General features: G+C 44.0%; 1 protein-coding gene across 2 annotated transcripts in view; it reads right to left on the bottom strand.

Moving 5' to 3' along the window:
- Nucleotides 1-16,380, bottom strand: part of taf1 (TAF1 RNA polymerase II, TATA box binding protein (TBP)-associated factor) — a 160,428-nt gene that overhangs the window by 118,591 nt on the left and 25,457 nt on the right. For both annotated transcript variants that reach the window (XM_060832748.1, XM_060832749.1), the window contains exon 8: nucleotides 3,182-3,394. In XM_060832748.1, coding sequence (XP_060688731.1) covers nucleotides 3,182-3,394 — 213 coding nt within the window. The remainder of the gene's footprint in view (nucleotides 1-3,181; nucleotides 3,395-16,380) is intronic.

The raw sequence follows: 16,380 nt of genomic DNA, 5'->3' as shown, positions 1-16,380 counted from the left end.
CTCAAGTCTACAGTTGCACCAGGTTTCTCACTGAAATATCCTTATCTTTTCCAATAAGACCGTAAGATATAGGAGGAGAATTAAACTCCTCGAGTCAGTTCTTCCATTCGATCATGGCTAACATGATTTTCATCCCCATTCTCCTTCTTTCTCCTCATAACCTTTGATCTCCTTACAAATCAAGAACCTATCTATACCTGTCTTAAAAATATTCAGTGGTTTGGCCTCCACAGCCCTCTGCAGCATTCAATTCCACAGAGTCACCACCCTCTAACTGAAGAGATTCCTTTCATTTCAGTTCCTTTATTCTGATGCTGTGTCCTCCGGTACTAGTGTCTCCAAAAGTGGAAATGACACCTATCACCACCTCTATTCCATTCAGGCCTCTCAGTATTCTTTAAGTTTCAATCAGATTTTCTATCTCCCCTCCACCTCCCCCCTACACCCCTATCCTTCTAAACATCAAGTACAGAATCCTCAACAGCTCCTCATGTGATAAAAGCCCTTCATCCCCAGAATTATTCTTGCAAACCTCTTCTAGACCCCTTCCAACACTAGCACCTCTTTCCTTTGATATAGAACCCAAACCTGCTCACAATATTCCAAATACAGTCTGAAGAGTGTCTTGTGCAGGACTCAACGGTATTTTGCTATTCTCGTATTCTTGTCCTCAAACGAACGCCAACATTGCATTTGCTTTCCTGATTGCCAAGTGAACCTCTCTGTTACCATAAGAGAATCCTGAACTGGGACTCCCAAGAACCTTTGCACCTCAGATTTCCAAAGGCTTTCCCCATTTAGAAAATAGTCCACACTTCTATTCTTCCTAGTAAAATATATAACTTCAAATTTAGGGCGGCATGGTGACTCAGTGGTTAGCATTGCTGCCTCACAGTCCCAGTGACCTGGGTTCAATTCCCACCTCAGACAAACGTCTGTGTGGAGTTTGCACATTCTCCACGTGGGTTTCCTCCATGTGCTCCCGTTTCCTCCCACAGTCCAAAGATGTGCAGGTCAGGTGAATTGGTCATGCTAAATTGCCTGTAGTGTTAGGTGCATGAGTCAGGGGTAAATATAGGTTAGGGGAATGACTGTGGGTGGGTTACTCTTCGGAGGGCTGGTGTGGACTTGTTAGGCCAAATGGCCTGTTTCCACACTGTAGGAATTCTAATCAAAAATTCTAATCAAACTTTCCAAATTGTATTCCATCTGCTACTTCTTTGCCCACCTTCTTAGCATGTCCAAATCCTTCTGCAGCCTTCCCACTTCCTCAACATTATCTCCCCCTACACCTATCTTTGTGTCATCTATAAACTTAGCAACAATACCCTCAGTTCCATCACCCAAATTGTTCATGCATAACAGGAATAGTTGTGGTCCCAACACTGACATTGCAGAATTCCAATAGCCACCAGCTGCAATCCTGAAATAGACCCCTTTAAATCTACTCTCTACCTCTGTCAGTCAGCCAATCCTTTATACATACAAATACATTGCCCCGAATACGAACAGCTCTTATTTTAGTTGGCAGTCTCCTGCACAGCACCTTGTTAAAAGCCCTTTGGATCACATCCACTGACTCACTACTGTCTAACTTGCTTGCTACCTCCTCAAAGAATGCTGACAAATTTCTAAGGCATGACCCCCCTTTATGAAGCTGTGCTGACTCCACCCTATTTTACCATGCACTTTCAACTACTCCACAATCTCACCCTTAATAATAAACTCTAACATTTCCTTCCTCAGTCTTGTGAATTTAATCTCTATTGCTCCTTTCAACCTGGATCATAAGTTTGGATTTTCCAAACTCAGTACTTTTAATAGTCTTCAGGCTAAACTACTCACCATTTGGAGGTCACAGAAAATTCTGGTAGATCTATCTTGCATCAAGCCCGACTGAAAAGTCACCCCGATCAAAGATCACCAATCTAAAAATCATCCCATTCTTGCTATTTTAATCTGATCAGGCTCCCTGGTGCCTCTTTTGTAATGCACTTTATACTTACATCATCTGGAGTATGTATTTAAGTACTTCAAGCTAGTTAGAAACTGCTAGAACAATGCAATGCCATTAGTGGAACTGAAAACAAAAACTTGTCCTGTACTTTATGATTCATAACATGGTGCCTTTTCCTTTACGCAGGAAAAACATTGCACAAACATACAAGGACCCACAAATTTGTGTTCCTTAGATTCTTGAGTCACTGGATAATACAATTCCATATTTTTTCGTTTCTGTTTTAAATGGATTCTGGGACATTCAAGTGATCTCTGTCTCTCTCACAAAACAGTGAGAAAAAAAAGAAAAAAGTCACTGTCTGCACAGGTATTACAGGTTAAGTATTTTGTTTCCATTTTAATCAGCATGTCAGTCTAAGTATACTAGGCTCGACAGTATGAATTCAGACCCTACTGTGGAGAAAATAGTCTGAGTTGATACATCAGTACAGTACTGAGGTAGTTCTGCGTCATTCAAAATGGTACATGCCCATTCAGATGCTTGCAAGTGCTACCATGGTATTGGTCAAAGAGGAGAAGGTGAGCTCTCTTTAGTAACCTGGCTAACATTGGCATCTCAACCAAAAATACTGAAGCATGTCTTATTGTACATTATCTTCCTGTTTTTTGGCATGCTGGTTATATTTTCCTGAGTTACAACACATGTTCAAAAAATGTATAAATTTATAAATTTTACTTTTTCCATTTGTTGTTTAGATTCCAATAATGGGAATTATCAGGTCTACAATGCTGTGATAGCCACTTAAATTTGAGGCATATCATAGGGAGAGATAGGCTGCATAATATGGATCCCTCTGCTTTCACCATAGTATTGCGTGGGATGCTCTGCAAATAAACATCAGTTTAATTCAGGTTTGTATTCGGGAAGTTGATTATATATTATTAAAACAGTCCCTGGGTTGCAAACAGGTTTATTCTTCAGTCCATTCATAAGTCAATTTGTATGCAAGTTGGAGCACAACGCAGGTCAATATGAAAGAGCAGTTCGTATGTACAGGAAACATTCATATGTCAGATCTTTAAAATTACAAACAAATTCGTAAGGGCAAGTGTTCACAAATCAGAGACACTTGCATATGGTGTAGCTGAACAACATCATAATATTTTTGAAACCTCTGTCCTTCACTCATTTCTCTCCTCCTATACTTGACCCAAAACATACCTCATCATCAGAGAGACATTGTTCAGGTGGTGGTGGCGCAGCATAATGATAGTCCCAGCCAGATTTTTGTTCTTTTGTTTCATCTCCCTCCCCTTCTTGTACAGAAGCTTCAGGTTGAGGTTCCCGATGTTTCTTTTTTCTTTTCCTTCTTGCACTTCGCCAAACCGATGGAATGTTCTTTCCAGGTCCAAAGAGACGCAAAAAACGTAACACCTAAAAGATAATGGAATTAAATTAATTAATTATCTGTTGCATCCTTACCAAACCATCACAACCAGATCTCCAAAGAATTGGAGATCAGACAATACCCTCCAAATATATGGCAACATGTCAAAGAAACTGCAAATATTAAAGTAACACAATCTATACCATACCATAATGAATAGTATGCACCAATAACAAACTAAGGGTTTCCAGGAAATTATTAGCTAAAATATTTGACCTACATCATCAACAATAGGCCTTACTTGTGACTTAAAGTGAAAAAAGTAGAAAGCAAAGACCAGCTGAAAGGCCCCGGTCACAGTGGTCTGTAGGTTATGGCTTAAAGCACAGCATTTTGCTTATTAATGACAGCATACTTAAAATACAAATCAGATTTTTAAAGTGCCATTTTTCGACTGAATAGATTATAGCTGCTGCGTCAATGGATTAAAACGCTAAAATATTGACTTTTAATTCCATAATGTATTGTTTTTAAAAAGAACTGCTACTGACATCTGCGAATATAAATTCAATGCCTGCCAAAGTCCTACGTGAAACCAAACTTCAATCAGCCGTCAAGAACAAGAATCTCAAAAAGCTGTTCAACTGCCAACATCAACACTAATGGTGCAACCTAATAATGCCCAAATCATCTTATCTGCTTTTCATAAATAATTAAGCAATTGATCAGCTAATATTTTAATTTAGTTTTGTTTTCTTTTGGGACCCATCTCTTATTTCTAATGTGCTTTTTCTGTGTTACTAATTCTTCTCATACTAAATAATTGAATATCTTATGTTTTGTTAATTCAAAACAACCTGATTGAATTGGCTCCTTTTAAAACACTAATTAACTTGGGTCTGGGAGAACAGTATCCACAAGAAGGAATCCTTTTCAAACTAATATTGCTGTAACCAACTGAGGGGATGGATGAGTACATTAGGAAAGCCTGTTCATCGCTCCTCACCCAGTAGTTGAGCATTTTGGGTATCCTGCCTGGGAACCTCACCCAGAACATGGTGGTGACATAGCAAAAGCAGATCTCTCATGGCATTAAGCAATATATTGTTTGATAAGTAACAAAAAATAATCAGGAACATTGATGGAGATTAAATGAAACTCCATTTTAGTCATATTGTTAGGTTCAAATTGTGGTTATGTTCATCATTTTTAGAAATTGTATATCTGTGACTGTAACAGCCATGTCTCTCTGTTATCTTTATTTTTTGACTGTGGATCAAAATTAGAACAATACTAAATTGAATCAATGGGAGTTGTAAGAAAACAGCTGCAGTTTAAAAAATCGTGTTTATTGGAGCTATCCACAGCTTGAAAGCAAATGAAGCGAACAGAAACTGTGTCTTCGCAGGTTCAAAGAACAAAGAACAACACAGCATATGTACAGGCCCTTCGGCCCACCAAGCCTGCACTGACACATTTTGCCCTTCCAGATTAAAACTGCCTCCACATCCCTCTATTCCCTTCCTATTCATGTATTCATCCAGATGCTTCTTGAATGCTGCTATTGGGTCTGCTTCCACCACCTCCTCTGGCAGCGCATTCCAGGCACTCACCACCGTGTGTGCGCAAAATTTGCCTCACGTTTCTCTTTTAAACTCCCCCACACCTTGAACCTACGTCCTCAGGTATTTGACCCCTCCACCCTGGGAAAAGGCCTCATCCTTTCCATTCTAACCATGCCATTCACAATCTTATAAACTTCTATCAGGTCGCTCTTCAACCTCCTGTGTTCCAGTGAAACAAACTCAGACTAGCCATCTTTTCCTCATATCTAAAATCCCCATACCAGGCAATATCTTGATAAACTTTACCTGTACCTTCTCCAAAGCATCCACATCCTTATGGTAGTGTGGTGGCCAGAACTATATGCAATATTTCAACTGTGGCCTAACTAAAGTTCTATAAAACTGTAGCATCACTTGCCTGTCCTTTTACTCAATACTTCTTCCAATGAAGGCAAGTACGCCAGAGGCCTCTTTTATTACATTATGTACCTGCACTACCACTTTCAGTGACCTGTGGACATACACATCCAGATTCCTCTGCATATCAATATTCCTAAGGGTTCTGCCATTCAGTGTATAATTTCCATGTGCACTTGACCTTCCAAAATGGATCATCTCACAGTTGTTTGAATTAAACTTGGTCAGCCATTTTTCTGCTCATGTCTCCACATAATCTATATCCTGTTATATCCTCTGACAATCCTCCTCACTGTCTGCAATTCCATCAATCGTCCACAAACTTACTAACTAGACCACATACATCTTCCTCCAAATCATTTATGCGGACTACAAACAGCAGAGGTCCCATCACTAATCCCTCTGAAACACCACTAGTCACAACCCTCCATCCCAAAAAGCATCCTTCCACTGGTACCCTCTATCTCCTGTGACGAAACCAGTTCTTTATCAATCATGTCAGCTCACCCCTGATATCATGTGACTTAGTAGAAGACTCCAACCACTCCACCCAAGAATTCCTAAAGACCATCAAAGACACTAAGAGCATGAAATAATGGTCTCCTTTGATGTAACAGCGCTGTTTACATCAACCAACATTAACCTGGCCAAGGAAACACTGACTACACTATTAGAAAACCCAAAGACACATACACCAAACACGACTAACTTCATCAGCAAGGACAGTATCATCAAGCTAGTGGACCTATGCCTTACCACACACTTCACCTTCAACAACAAAACCTAATGACAAACCAACGGAACACCAATGGAATCTCCGATATCAGGGTTCTTAGCATAGACAGTAATGCAAAGACTCGAACAAACAGCTCTGACAACCATCCAACCTAAGCTTTGGGTCTGCTACGTGGATGACACCTTTGTCACCACTAAACGAAACAAAGTAAAAGAAACCTTCAAGACCATCAATAATACCTTTACTGGCATAAAATTGACTAAAGAGGAGGAAAACAACAACAAACTGCCATTCCTAGATGTCACAGTAGAGCGAACAGCCAATGGGGAACCTCAAACCAGCGTCTAACAACACATACAGACCAAATATTGAAATACAGAAGCAATCATCCCAACATACACAAACAAAGCTTCATCAGAACATTATTTCAACGAGCCAACACACACTGCAGCACAGAGGAACTATGCCGAGCAGAGGAAAATCACCCATACCATGCATTCAAAAAAAATAAGTTCCATAATCTACACAGTCCACCATTTTCTCAGCAACAAACCCAAACAAGCAGACAAAACATGTCCAGAAACCCTAGCCACTCTCCCCTTCATCAAAACCATCTCAGAAATGACTGCCAGACTACTCAGACCCCTTAGCATCATGGTAGCCCACAAACCCACCAACACACTAAAACAGCAGCTAATGAACTAGAAAAAGTCTATACAGACAACAAGCAAATCTAATGTCATTTACAAAATACCATGCAAGAACTGTAACAAACACCACATTGGACAAACAGGCAGAAAACTAGCCACCAGGATACATGAACACCAACTAGCCACCAACAACATGACCCTCTCTTACTAGTATCCTTACATACAGATGAGGAAGGACACCACACCGACTGAGACAACACATCCATCCTAGGACAAGCCAAACAAAGACACGCACGAGAATTCCTGGAAGCTTGGCATTCCAACTAAAGCTCTTATCAACTAACACATCGAGTTAGACCCCATCTACCACCCCCTGAGAAAAAGAACAGGAAGTGACTTCACCACAGGAAATGACATCACCAACCCAAAGAAACACAAACATATAAATAGAAAACAGGAATTATCAGCAGTGCTTCGCTTGAGGTCCTCTGAAGATGTTACCTAGTAGGGTGATGAAACATTTGGAAATGAACCATCCAGCGCAGCAAGTAAACCTACATCCAGGACTTAGGAGAGCTAGACAGGGGCATAAAAAAGCTTTACCTGAAGGATTAAGGAAAATCTTAAGGCATTCTACATATACGTGAGAAACAACAGAATGGCCAGAGTGAGGGTAGGGCCAATCAGGGATAGTGGAGGGAATGTCACCTGGAGTCGGAAGAGATAGGGAAAGTCCTTAATGAATACTTTGCTTCAGTATTCACTACTGAGAAGAGCCTTGACAGTTCTGAGGTCAGCATGAAACAAACTGATATGCTAGAACAGGTTGATGTTGAGGAGGATGATGTGTTGAAAATTTTGAAAAATGTAAGGATAGATAAATCCCCTGGGCCAGATGGGATATACCCTAGATTTCTAAAGGAAGCGAGTGAAGGGATTGTTGCGTCTTTGGCGATGATCTTTGCGTCCTCACTGTCTACTGGGATAGTACGAAATGACTGGATGTTGGCAAATGTTATTCCCTTGTTCAAGAAAGGGAATAGGGATAATCCTGGGAATTACAGACCAATCAGTCTTACGTCAGTGGTGGGCAAAGTACTGGAGAGAATTCTGAGTGACCGGATTTATGATTACTTGGAAAACTATAGCTTGATTAGAGATAGTCAGCATGGCTTTGAGGGGGGCAGGTCATGCCTCACAAATCTTACTGAATTCTTTGAGGATGTGACAAAGCATGTCGATGAAGGTTGTGGGAGAATTGTTAGATTGGTGGCTGCCATTTTGTCACATATTAAAAGCCTGGAATCCATTTCGAATCTCATCTTGATGCCTGCTTGTAGAAGCCTGTATTTCCCATACCCAGCTAAGATGGTTGGCCTTGCAACTGCACTGATACCTGATAAAATTAATTCTTTCCTTGTATGTGGCTATTCTTCTCTTTGCATGGACCTAACGTAGGCTAAACCAGCGACTAACCGACACTGTCCAAACATTATGAGACTGAAGCTAATGACTGGGTAAGGTGCCGAGCTTGCTCATTATCCTGCAACTAATAGTTTGCTAATTGTTAAACAATCGGAACCTATATAATCACGCAACTCTCTTCTCGTCGGAGTGACTCGTGACCATTCGGTCGACTTGTCCCTCCCCGTGAGCTCACAATTAAACCAGTCAATACTAAAGTCTTGTGTGTGGCACTTCACCTCTAAATCTTCAACTGAGTCACCCAATGCATAATATTCTTTCATCCCCAATAATTAGCATAACCGGCAGGACTTCTACGTCACAAGGTTTCATGGAACCTGTTAAACTTTTCCCCTATCCTGTTGAGTGCCTCCCTGAGTTTGCAGATATTTGCTTGTTTTTCCATGGTTGTTGTCTGTCTCAGCTTCTCTATTGTCTCTGTCTTTTGGCTTGGCTTGCTTCACATTTTGCTTTGTTTTGTTTGTTTGCTCTGTTTGACTGACGTACACAATAATGGGATCGCAACTTTCAAAGATGGCCAGTGATGGGCTGCTCCTGGAGATGAGGGTACCTCATCCTACTTCTCAGCAGGATGAGGTAACAGCAGCGCCATGGTAAATACGTCAAGTGCAAGAATGAGGTAGGAGAACTGCTAGTATCTCTGAGTTCACCAGTCGACAATGTTTGGAGGGAGATGGGTGACAGTCATTACGTTATTCCTTTTACCATTGATTTGTATGGGTGGTTCCATGGAAATTGGCCTCACACAGGTTCATTTAAATTAAGCAAGATTTAAGATCACCACCAACCCTCTGGAAGTCCTCCTTCTCCCACGTCTGTTCCCACTGCACCCCCGCTCTATTCTTCACAATACCCTAAAATCCCTATTGCAACTCCTGACCCTGAACCTGTAATGGATGAGATCAGTGCCTTTGTTGTGACTTGCAACGGAGGACAAGTGACGCTGCAGCCGACAGTGCTTCTACACTGCCTCTCGAACATTGTCCCCATGAGGGTGGTGCCGCTGCAACAGCGCCTCTGCCTATATCTGATGCTTCACCGCAGCAGGCGCCTGATTCTACTACCTCTGGGCACCGCTACAATACCCATTTAAAACAGCGACAACAGCACACTGATTCTGAGGGAGGTGCCCCCTCGGATGTTCATAGTCATCTCGCACCACGGTTGCCCAGAATACACCGCTTGACAAGCACTGGACCCATGCTGAGGTCCACGGCATGCTACAGGATGCCCCATATCCCATTGTGTCCTGTCCCTTTCTATAATTGGCCTTTCAAAATTTGCAGCATTTATAATCGCCTTCCACATGATGCGCAAACTTTACTTCAACTGGCTTACAGTTCCTGTAGGGCTACCATTAAGTACTCCATTGATTTTTCCCTCCATACACTGGGCCACTGCTGAAGAGCAGTCTGACTGGCTGGGTAGATGTGTTCATGATGCCATCACGAATACTGCTAGACAGCAGAGTGACTTTGCTGAGGTCACTCGCTGCCTGCAGAAGACAACTCAAACTGTTCCTGATTTTTTTTTTACTCGTTTTAGGGATACATGGGAGAATTCAGCTGGCATCCCGATAGAGAACAATGAGAAACTCACAGTCCAGACTCTTATCAATTGCCTCTTGCCACATCACACTCAGATTTATAAAGCCCAGAACCTTACTTGGCAGATTGCCACTTGGAAAGGTACACTCACTACCCTTAATAACATGGACAGACGCAGTCTTTTTGACACGAAGCGCAACAGAGAGGCTTATTCGTGTTTAGAAAGTACACTTTCTCAATCACAAAGTTCATTTCGACCAGATAGGAAATTTGGCAAATGCTGGTCTTGTGGTCAGTTTGGCCACTGCCACATGGCTGCCTCACGGGAGCTCACACTTTAACAGCTGCCATTTGCATCGCAACACTGACACCAAGTATATGACCCTTCTCCCCATTCCCCTAATGCTTAGGGCTGCCATGGGGGGGGGTTCAGCAAGCTGCTTCGATACACCTCTCCCAACCCAATTTGAAAACTCCATGATGACAGTGGAGATGAGGTGGGGGGGATGCCATTTCAGGTTTGGTGGATTCCGGGGCCACTCATCTTCTGCACCTCCCTCTGCGGATCTACCTCTCAATTCCAAATCTGTCCGGACCGTAGGAGTCCTCAGTATACCCATGGTTGAGCCCCTCTCAGATGCTATCCCAATTACTGTTGGACCTGTCACCGTTCCCGACTCAGCTATCATCTCCCCCTCCTATCCAATTGCCTTACGAGGCCATGAGACCTTCTGTAAACTAAACGCTTCCATCCACTGTTCCCCTCAGGGTCTTGTCTTAGACATTCCTGAATTTCGCTAAGCTATGCTGCATTCTGGAATGATTGACGAACCACCGCCGTCATCTGCGGCTGCCCTCTACACTTGGCTAATTAACTCAATTTTTGACTCCATAGTTGCGTGGAACCCATTCATCCCCTTGTGCTCTTTTCTGCACTGGGTCCTGTCCCCTTCGTGATTTCCACCATATAGCTGCGCTCCCGACTCATTATATTCTGCGTTTGCAGATTTGTACTTGAATAAAGAGACCGACATTACCTTTACAGGTCTTTGCTATGTTGGACACCAGGGACACTCTGCTTGAGCCCCTTACCTGTGATGATTTGTCGTTGTTGCATGTTGCTATGCACTATCCAAATGGATTCTGTGTGCATTTACTGCTCTCATCGTTACCACTATCTTTACTGTTCAGGGCTCCTTGGCCATGTCTTCCCACGATTGCCCACGGCTTCTGGAGGGCTTGCTGCCCACACTTTGGACACGCCACCCTAACCATACCGGGTTAGTCCTTTCTACCCCACCACATACCGTCACCTTGAAGGCTGGCGCTCGCCTGCCGTCAGTATGCGTTAACACCCTCTGCTCCGGAAGGGATACGACCAGTCAATACTTCCCTCCTATAGCAGGACATCCTTGTGCTCACATGGAGCCCCTGTAATACTCCCATCTTGTCAGTTCCAAAACCTAGACAACCAAACAAGTGAGGTTTGGGCAGGATTTACACCCCTGTGGTGCCTAACACCAATGCTATTCTCACTAATGTTCCTGCCTTCACTGCTTGTTTTTCCATGGTTGACCTCTGCTCTGACATTTTCTCTTATTAAATTATCCCCTGAAAGTCAATACCTTTTTGCCTTTACTTTTGGCAGCCGCCAGTATACATGGACATGGCTTCCCAAATGGTTTAAGGAGAGCCCCACTGTCTATGCTTCCGCTGTGCAGTGGACACTCGAAACCCTTTAACTGTCTCGCAACAGTGTCCTCATACAGTACACTGATGACTTAGTTGTCGCTTCCATCTTTGCTGATGCCTGCATGCAAGACACTGTTGCCTGCTTCAGTCACTGGCACAGGATGACCACAAAGTTTCTGTTGACAAGATGCAGCGCTGTCAGCCTAAAGTGCATTACCTGGGCTTCGCACACTCGCAGGGTACCAGAGCCCTGGCCCTTGACCGTCTCACTGCCATTACCAGTCTCCCTCCCTCTGCTCCACGCACTTAACTAATGACTTTCCTGGGGATGGTGAATTACTTAAGGCATTGGATTCCTGACCTTTATGAGATCAATGTGCCTCTCAGGGAGGTGTCTTCACCAAAACAACTGACAAACGTACAGAGGACACCTGAAAGAGTTTAAAAAAAAACTGAGTTCTGTGCCTGCGCTGGGTCTTCCTGATTACTCCTTGATGTTTATGTTACTGAGAAGGAGGGATATGCTTCAGGCATTCTGACACAAATGCATCGAGATCTCCAGCGCCCTGTAGCTTTTTACTCTGTACTGTTGTGAGGGGAAAGCTATCATGTTTGCGAGCCGTGGGGGCTGCCTCTGTAATGGTTGAAAAGTCTACCCCTCTTGTGCTGGATCGTACATGCACAGTATTTGTTTCACATTCAGTTTCCCTGCTGCTAAATTCTGCAGCAACTCAACATTTTTCTGCATCCAGTCAGATAGGCTATGAAGTCATCCCAGTTTCCCGTTCTAGTCTTACACTGCACCGTGCCACAGCCTTAAATCCTGCAACCTTACTTCCTGCCAACGACCATTCTCTGACAGCTGACCATGACTGTTTGCATGCTGTTCGTGAGGTCATCACCCCTTGCCCCTATCTTTCTGAGAACCCTGATAGATAACACCGATGGGTCCTCCTTTCAAACCTCTGAACATCAGTTACTATCTGGCTATGCAATAGGTACGCCCTCTGAATTCCTTGAGTCTGCTGCTTTCCCTAATGGTACTTCCACACAGGCAGCTGAATTGTCCGCCTGCATTCTAGCCACTGACAAATTTGCCAATATTTACACAGACTCCTGCTACGCTTTTGGAGTGGCTCATGATTTTGGCACCCTCTGGAAGCATAGAGGCTTCATCACTCCTTCGGGGAAGCCCTCACAACATGGCCTGCTTATTGACAATCTTTTGGAAGCCATCCTTCTCCTATCTGCTATATCAGTCAACAATTGTACCACCCATTCAGCTGCTGGGGATCCTGTCACCTGTGGTAATGCTTTTGCTGACAGGGCGGCCCATATAGCCACTACAAATCCTACTCTGCAGGCTTTGCATACACCAAAGATACGACAATTTCCCGACATTCCTGACCTGATTGAGGGCATCCACATGACTCAGCAATCAGCCCCCCAATCTGAGAAGGATCGGTGGGCCCATTTGTGCACAACAAAATCCTGCTCACTGCATCTTCTTACGCATCCTGATTTGCCCTAAGTCTCACCTGCATGTCCTTGCCCTAGCTGCCCATGGGGCTGCGCATGTTAGGAAGCGGGGCATGCTTTTGTGTGTCATGGTATGCACCTGATTTCACAACTGCTGCTTGCACTTTGCTATCATGGTGTCTCACTTGCCTGCAGAACAACAACTCTAAACCAGTGGTTAAGTACGACCACCTCCTGGCCTCTGCAGGCCCATTTGCTCAACTGCGGATAGATTTTGCACACATGCCAACAAGGCAGGGTTTCCACTACCTGAGAGTGATTGTTGACATCTTTTCAAAATGGGTTGAGGCTTTTGGCACCAAGTAAGATGATGCTCGAATGGTGGTTAAATGTTTGTTAAGAGATGTCATCCCCAGACTTAGGATCCTGGACTCCACTGACAGTGATAGGGCCACTCATTTCACTGCAGGTATTGTCAAAGCAATTAGTAAGGCTCTGGGGATAACCTGGAAACATCATATCCCTTATCAACCGCAGTCCTCGGAAATGGCGGAAAGGATGAATGGTACTACCAAGACTGTCCTTACTAAAACCGTGCAGTACAAAGACTTGCCCTGGCCTGACTCATTGCCCCTGGCTCTACACACAATCTGGAATCAGGTTAACCAGGCAACAGGCCTCACCCCTTTTGAGGTCTTGCTGGGCAGGCCCACGCCTACTGCATCTAGATCTCCCATCCTCCCTCCTGATTTGGCCTTGCTCCTGACACAGGAGTCTCCTTAATTATACCAAGGCTCTGTCTCAGCTTATCATGCACAATCATGACCTCATTAACGCAGCTATCGCTACCAATGAACCCATACATCCTTTCCAACCTAGGGACTACGTTATGATCAAGTTGTTTGAAAAGAATTCGCTTTCAATGGCACTTATTTCATTTGTGGACAAAAGGACTACCTCAGGCTGCCTGCCTCCTAGACTGGAAAGCTGCCCGTTTCCTTTACCACGGTAAAAACAATGACTGCAGATGCTGGAAACCAGATTCTGGATCAGTGGTGCTGGAAGAGCACAGCAGTTCAAGCAGCATCCAACGAGCAGCGAAATCGACGTTTCGGGCAAAAGCCTTTCATCAGGAATAAAGGCAGTGAGCTGGAAGCATGGAGAGATAAGCTAGAGGAGGGTGGGGTGGGGAGAGAGTAGCATAGAGTAAGAGCTTCAGGGCAGAGGAAATGACCTGGGAGTTGCAGTAGGAGAGGGACTCCCTGAGATTCTTGTAGAGAGAGGAGGAAAACTTCTTCAAGGCAGGCATCCTTGCAAGTTTTTACCTTTCCTTTACCACTCCCACTCTTTGCCTTTTGAGACTTCCATGCCTCGCAGCAAGAGGGCGCTCACAACCTTTCAGTGCCTTTTATCTATCTTCTTTCCTCCTTATGCCACTCTCCAATTTGAGGTTGAGGTAGGACGGATTGCTGCCACTCTGTAAGAGATTGCCAATGCCACGTCTTCGGCCTTTGACCAGCTCAATGTAGAGATGGTCGCCATCTGTACTATCACCCTCCAAAATCACGTGGCCCTTGACTACCTATTAGCCAAGAAAGGAGACACTTGTGCCCTTATCAGCTCTAATTGTTGTACCTACATCCCAGGCTCCAGTGAGGACGTTACTAACATTGCCGCACACATTCGTAGGGCAGCCTCCTCCCTCCATACTACTCCCCGATTGGATGGGTGGGTGGCCTGGTTCTTGGGCTGATACCTTCCTCCAGAGTCTTGTGGTTTTCATTGCTGTTTGCATTCTGCTTGCATTTACTATCATGTTCCTCAAAACCATTGTGCCCGTTTTGGCTTTCTACTGCTGCCAAATGGCTCAACCTCTTTCTAACTTATTCAGATCCCCATTCCTGACATTCCCCCACCAATGGATGATTTTCATGAATCTTATCCCTCGAGCCTGATGACCCTGACTCTGACAGTTACTTGGACGACTCTGAGCCCCCACCACCTAACGACCCCACCTCCACCCACCACTGGGTCCGCCTATGATCCTCCTTTTGCCCGCTTTTCTGAACTGCCCTCCTGATGTGGTGAAAAAAGAAAGGAATTGTAGGTGAATTGTGAGATTTGTGGCTGCCATTTTGTCACATATTAAAAGCCTGGAATCCATTTTGAATCTCACTTGATGCCTGTTTGCTAAAAGCCCGTTTCCATACCCAGCTAAGAGGGTTGGCCTTGCAGCTGGACTAATACCTGATAAACTAATTATTTCCTTGCATGGACCTATTGAAAACTAACATCTGCTTAATGGCTCCTAACTGACACTGTCTAGACATTACGTGAACGAAGCTAATGATTGGGCAAGATGCCAAGCTTGTTCATTATCCAGCAATTAACCGTTTGCTGATTATTAAACGATGGTAACCTATATAATCACACAACTCTCTGTATCTCATCAGAATGACTTGTGACCATCCGGTTGACTTGTCTCTCCTGTGAGCTCCCAAATAAACCAGTCAATACTCAAGGATTGTGTGTGGCACTTCACTTCTAAACTGGACCACTACGAGCGAGTCACACACTGCATAATTTTGTTCCATCCCAACAAAGGTGGATGGATAGTGTATATGGATTTTGGCAACGTGTTTGATAAGGTTCCAGATGGTAGGCTCATTCAGAAAGTAAGGAGGCATGGGATACAGAGAACTTTTGTGTCTGGATACAAAATTGGCTGGCCCATAGAAGACAGACGGTGGTAGGAGATGAGTAAAAAATGAGGTCTGCAGATGCTGGAGATCACAGCTGAAAATGTGTTGCTGGTTAAAGCACAGCAGGTTAGGCAGCATCCTATTCCTTGGATGCTGCCTAACCTGCTGTGCTTTAACCAGCAACACATTTTCAGCGGTGGTAGGAGATGGAAAATATTCAGCCAGGAGATCAGTGACCAGTGGTGCTCCACAGGGATCAGTTCTGGGACCAGTGCTCTTAGTGGTTTTTATAAACAACTTGGATCAGGAGGTGGAAGGGTGGGTTAGTAAGTTTGCCGATGACACGAAGGTTGGTGGAGTTGTGGATAATGTGAAGGGCTGCTGAATGTTGCAACAAGACAGTGGCAGGATACAGAACTGGGCTGATAAGTAGCAGATGGAGTTCAACCTGGAAAAATGTGAAGTGATTCACTTTGGAAGGTCAAAATTTGAATGCAGAATACAGGGTTAGAGGCAGGATTCTTGTCGAGGAACAGAGGGATCTTGGGGTCGATGCTGATAGATACCTCAAAGTTGCCAGTTTGATGGGGTTGTTAAGAAGGCGTACAGTGTGTTGGCTTTCATTAGCAGGGGGATTGAGTTTAAGAGCAGTGAGAATATATGCTTCAGCTCTGTAAAGCCCTGGTTAGACCACACCTGGAATATTGTGTTCAGTTCTGGTCGCCTCATTATAGGAAAGCTGTGGAAGCTTTTGAGAGGA

This window comes from Hemiscyllium ocellatum, chromosome 11, assembly GCF_020745735.1.
Source record: "Hemiscyllium ocellatum isolate sHemOce1 chromosome 11, sHemOce1.pat.X.cur, whole genome shotgun sequence".
Classification (NCBI taxonomy): domain Eukaryota; kingdom Metazoa; phylum Chordata; class Chondrichthyes; order Orectolobiformes; family Hemiscylliidae; genus Hemiscyllium; species Hemiscyllium ocellatum.
The sequence above is the reverse complement of the archived record's forward strand: the minus strand, read 5'-3'. Positions and strand labels throughout refer to the sequence as shown.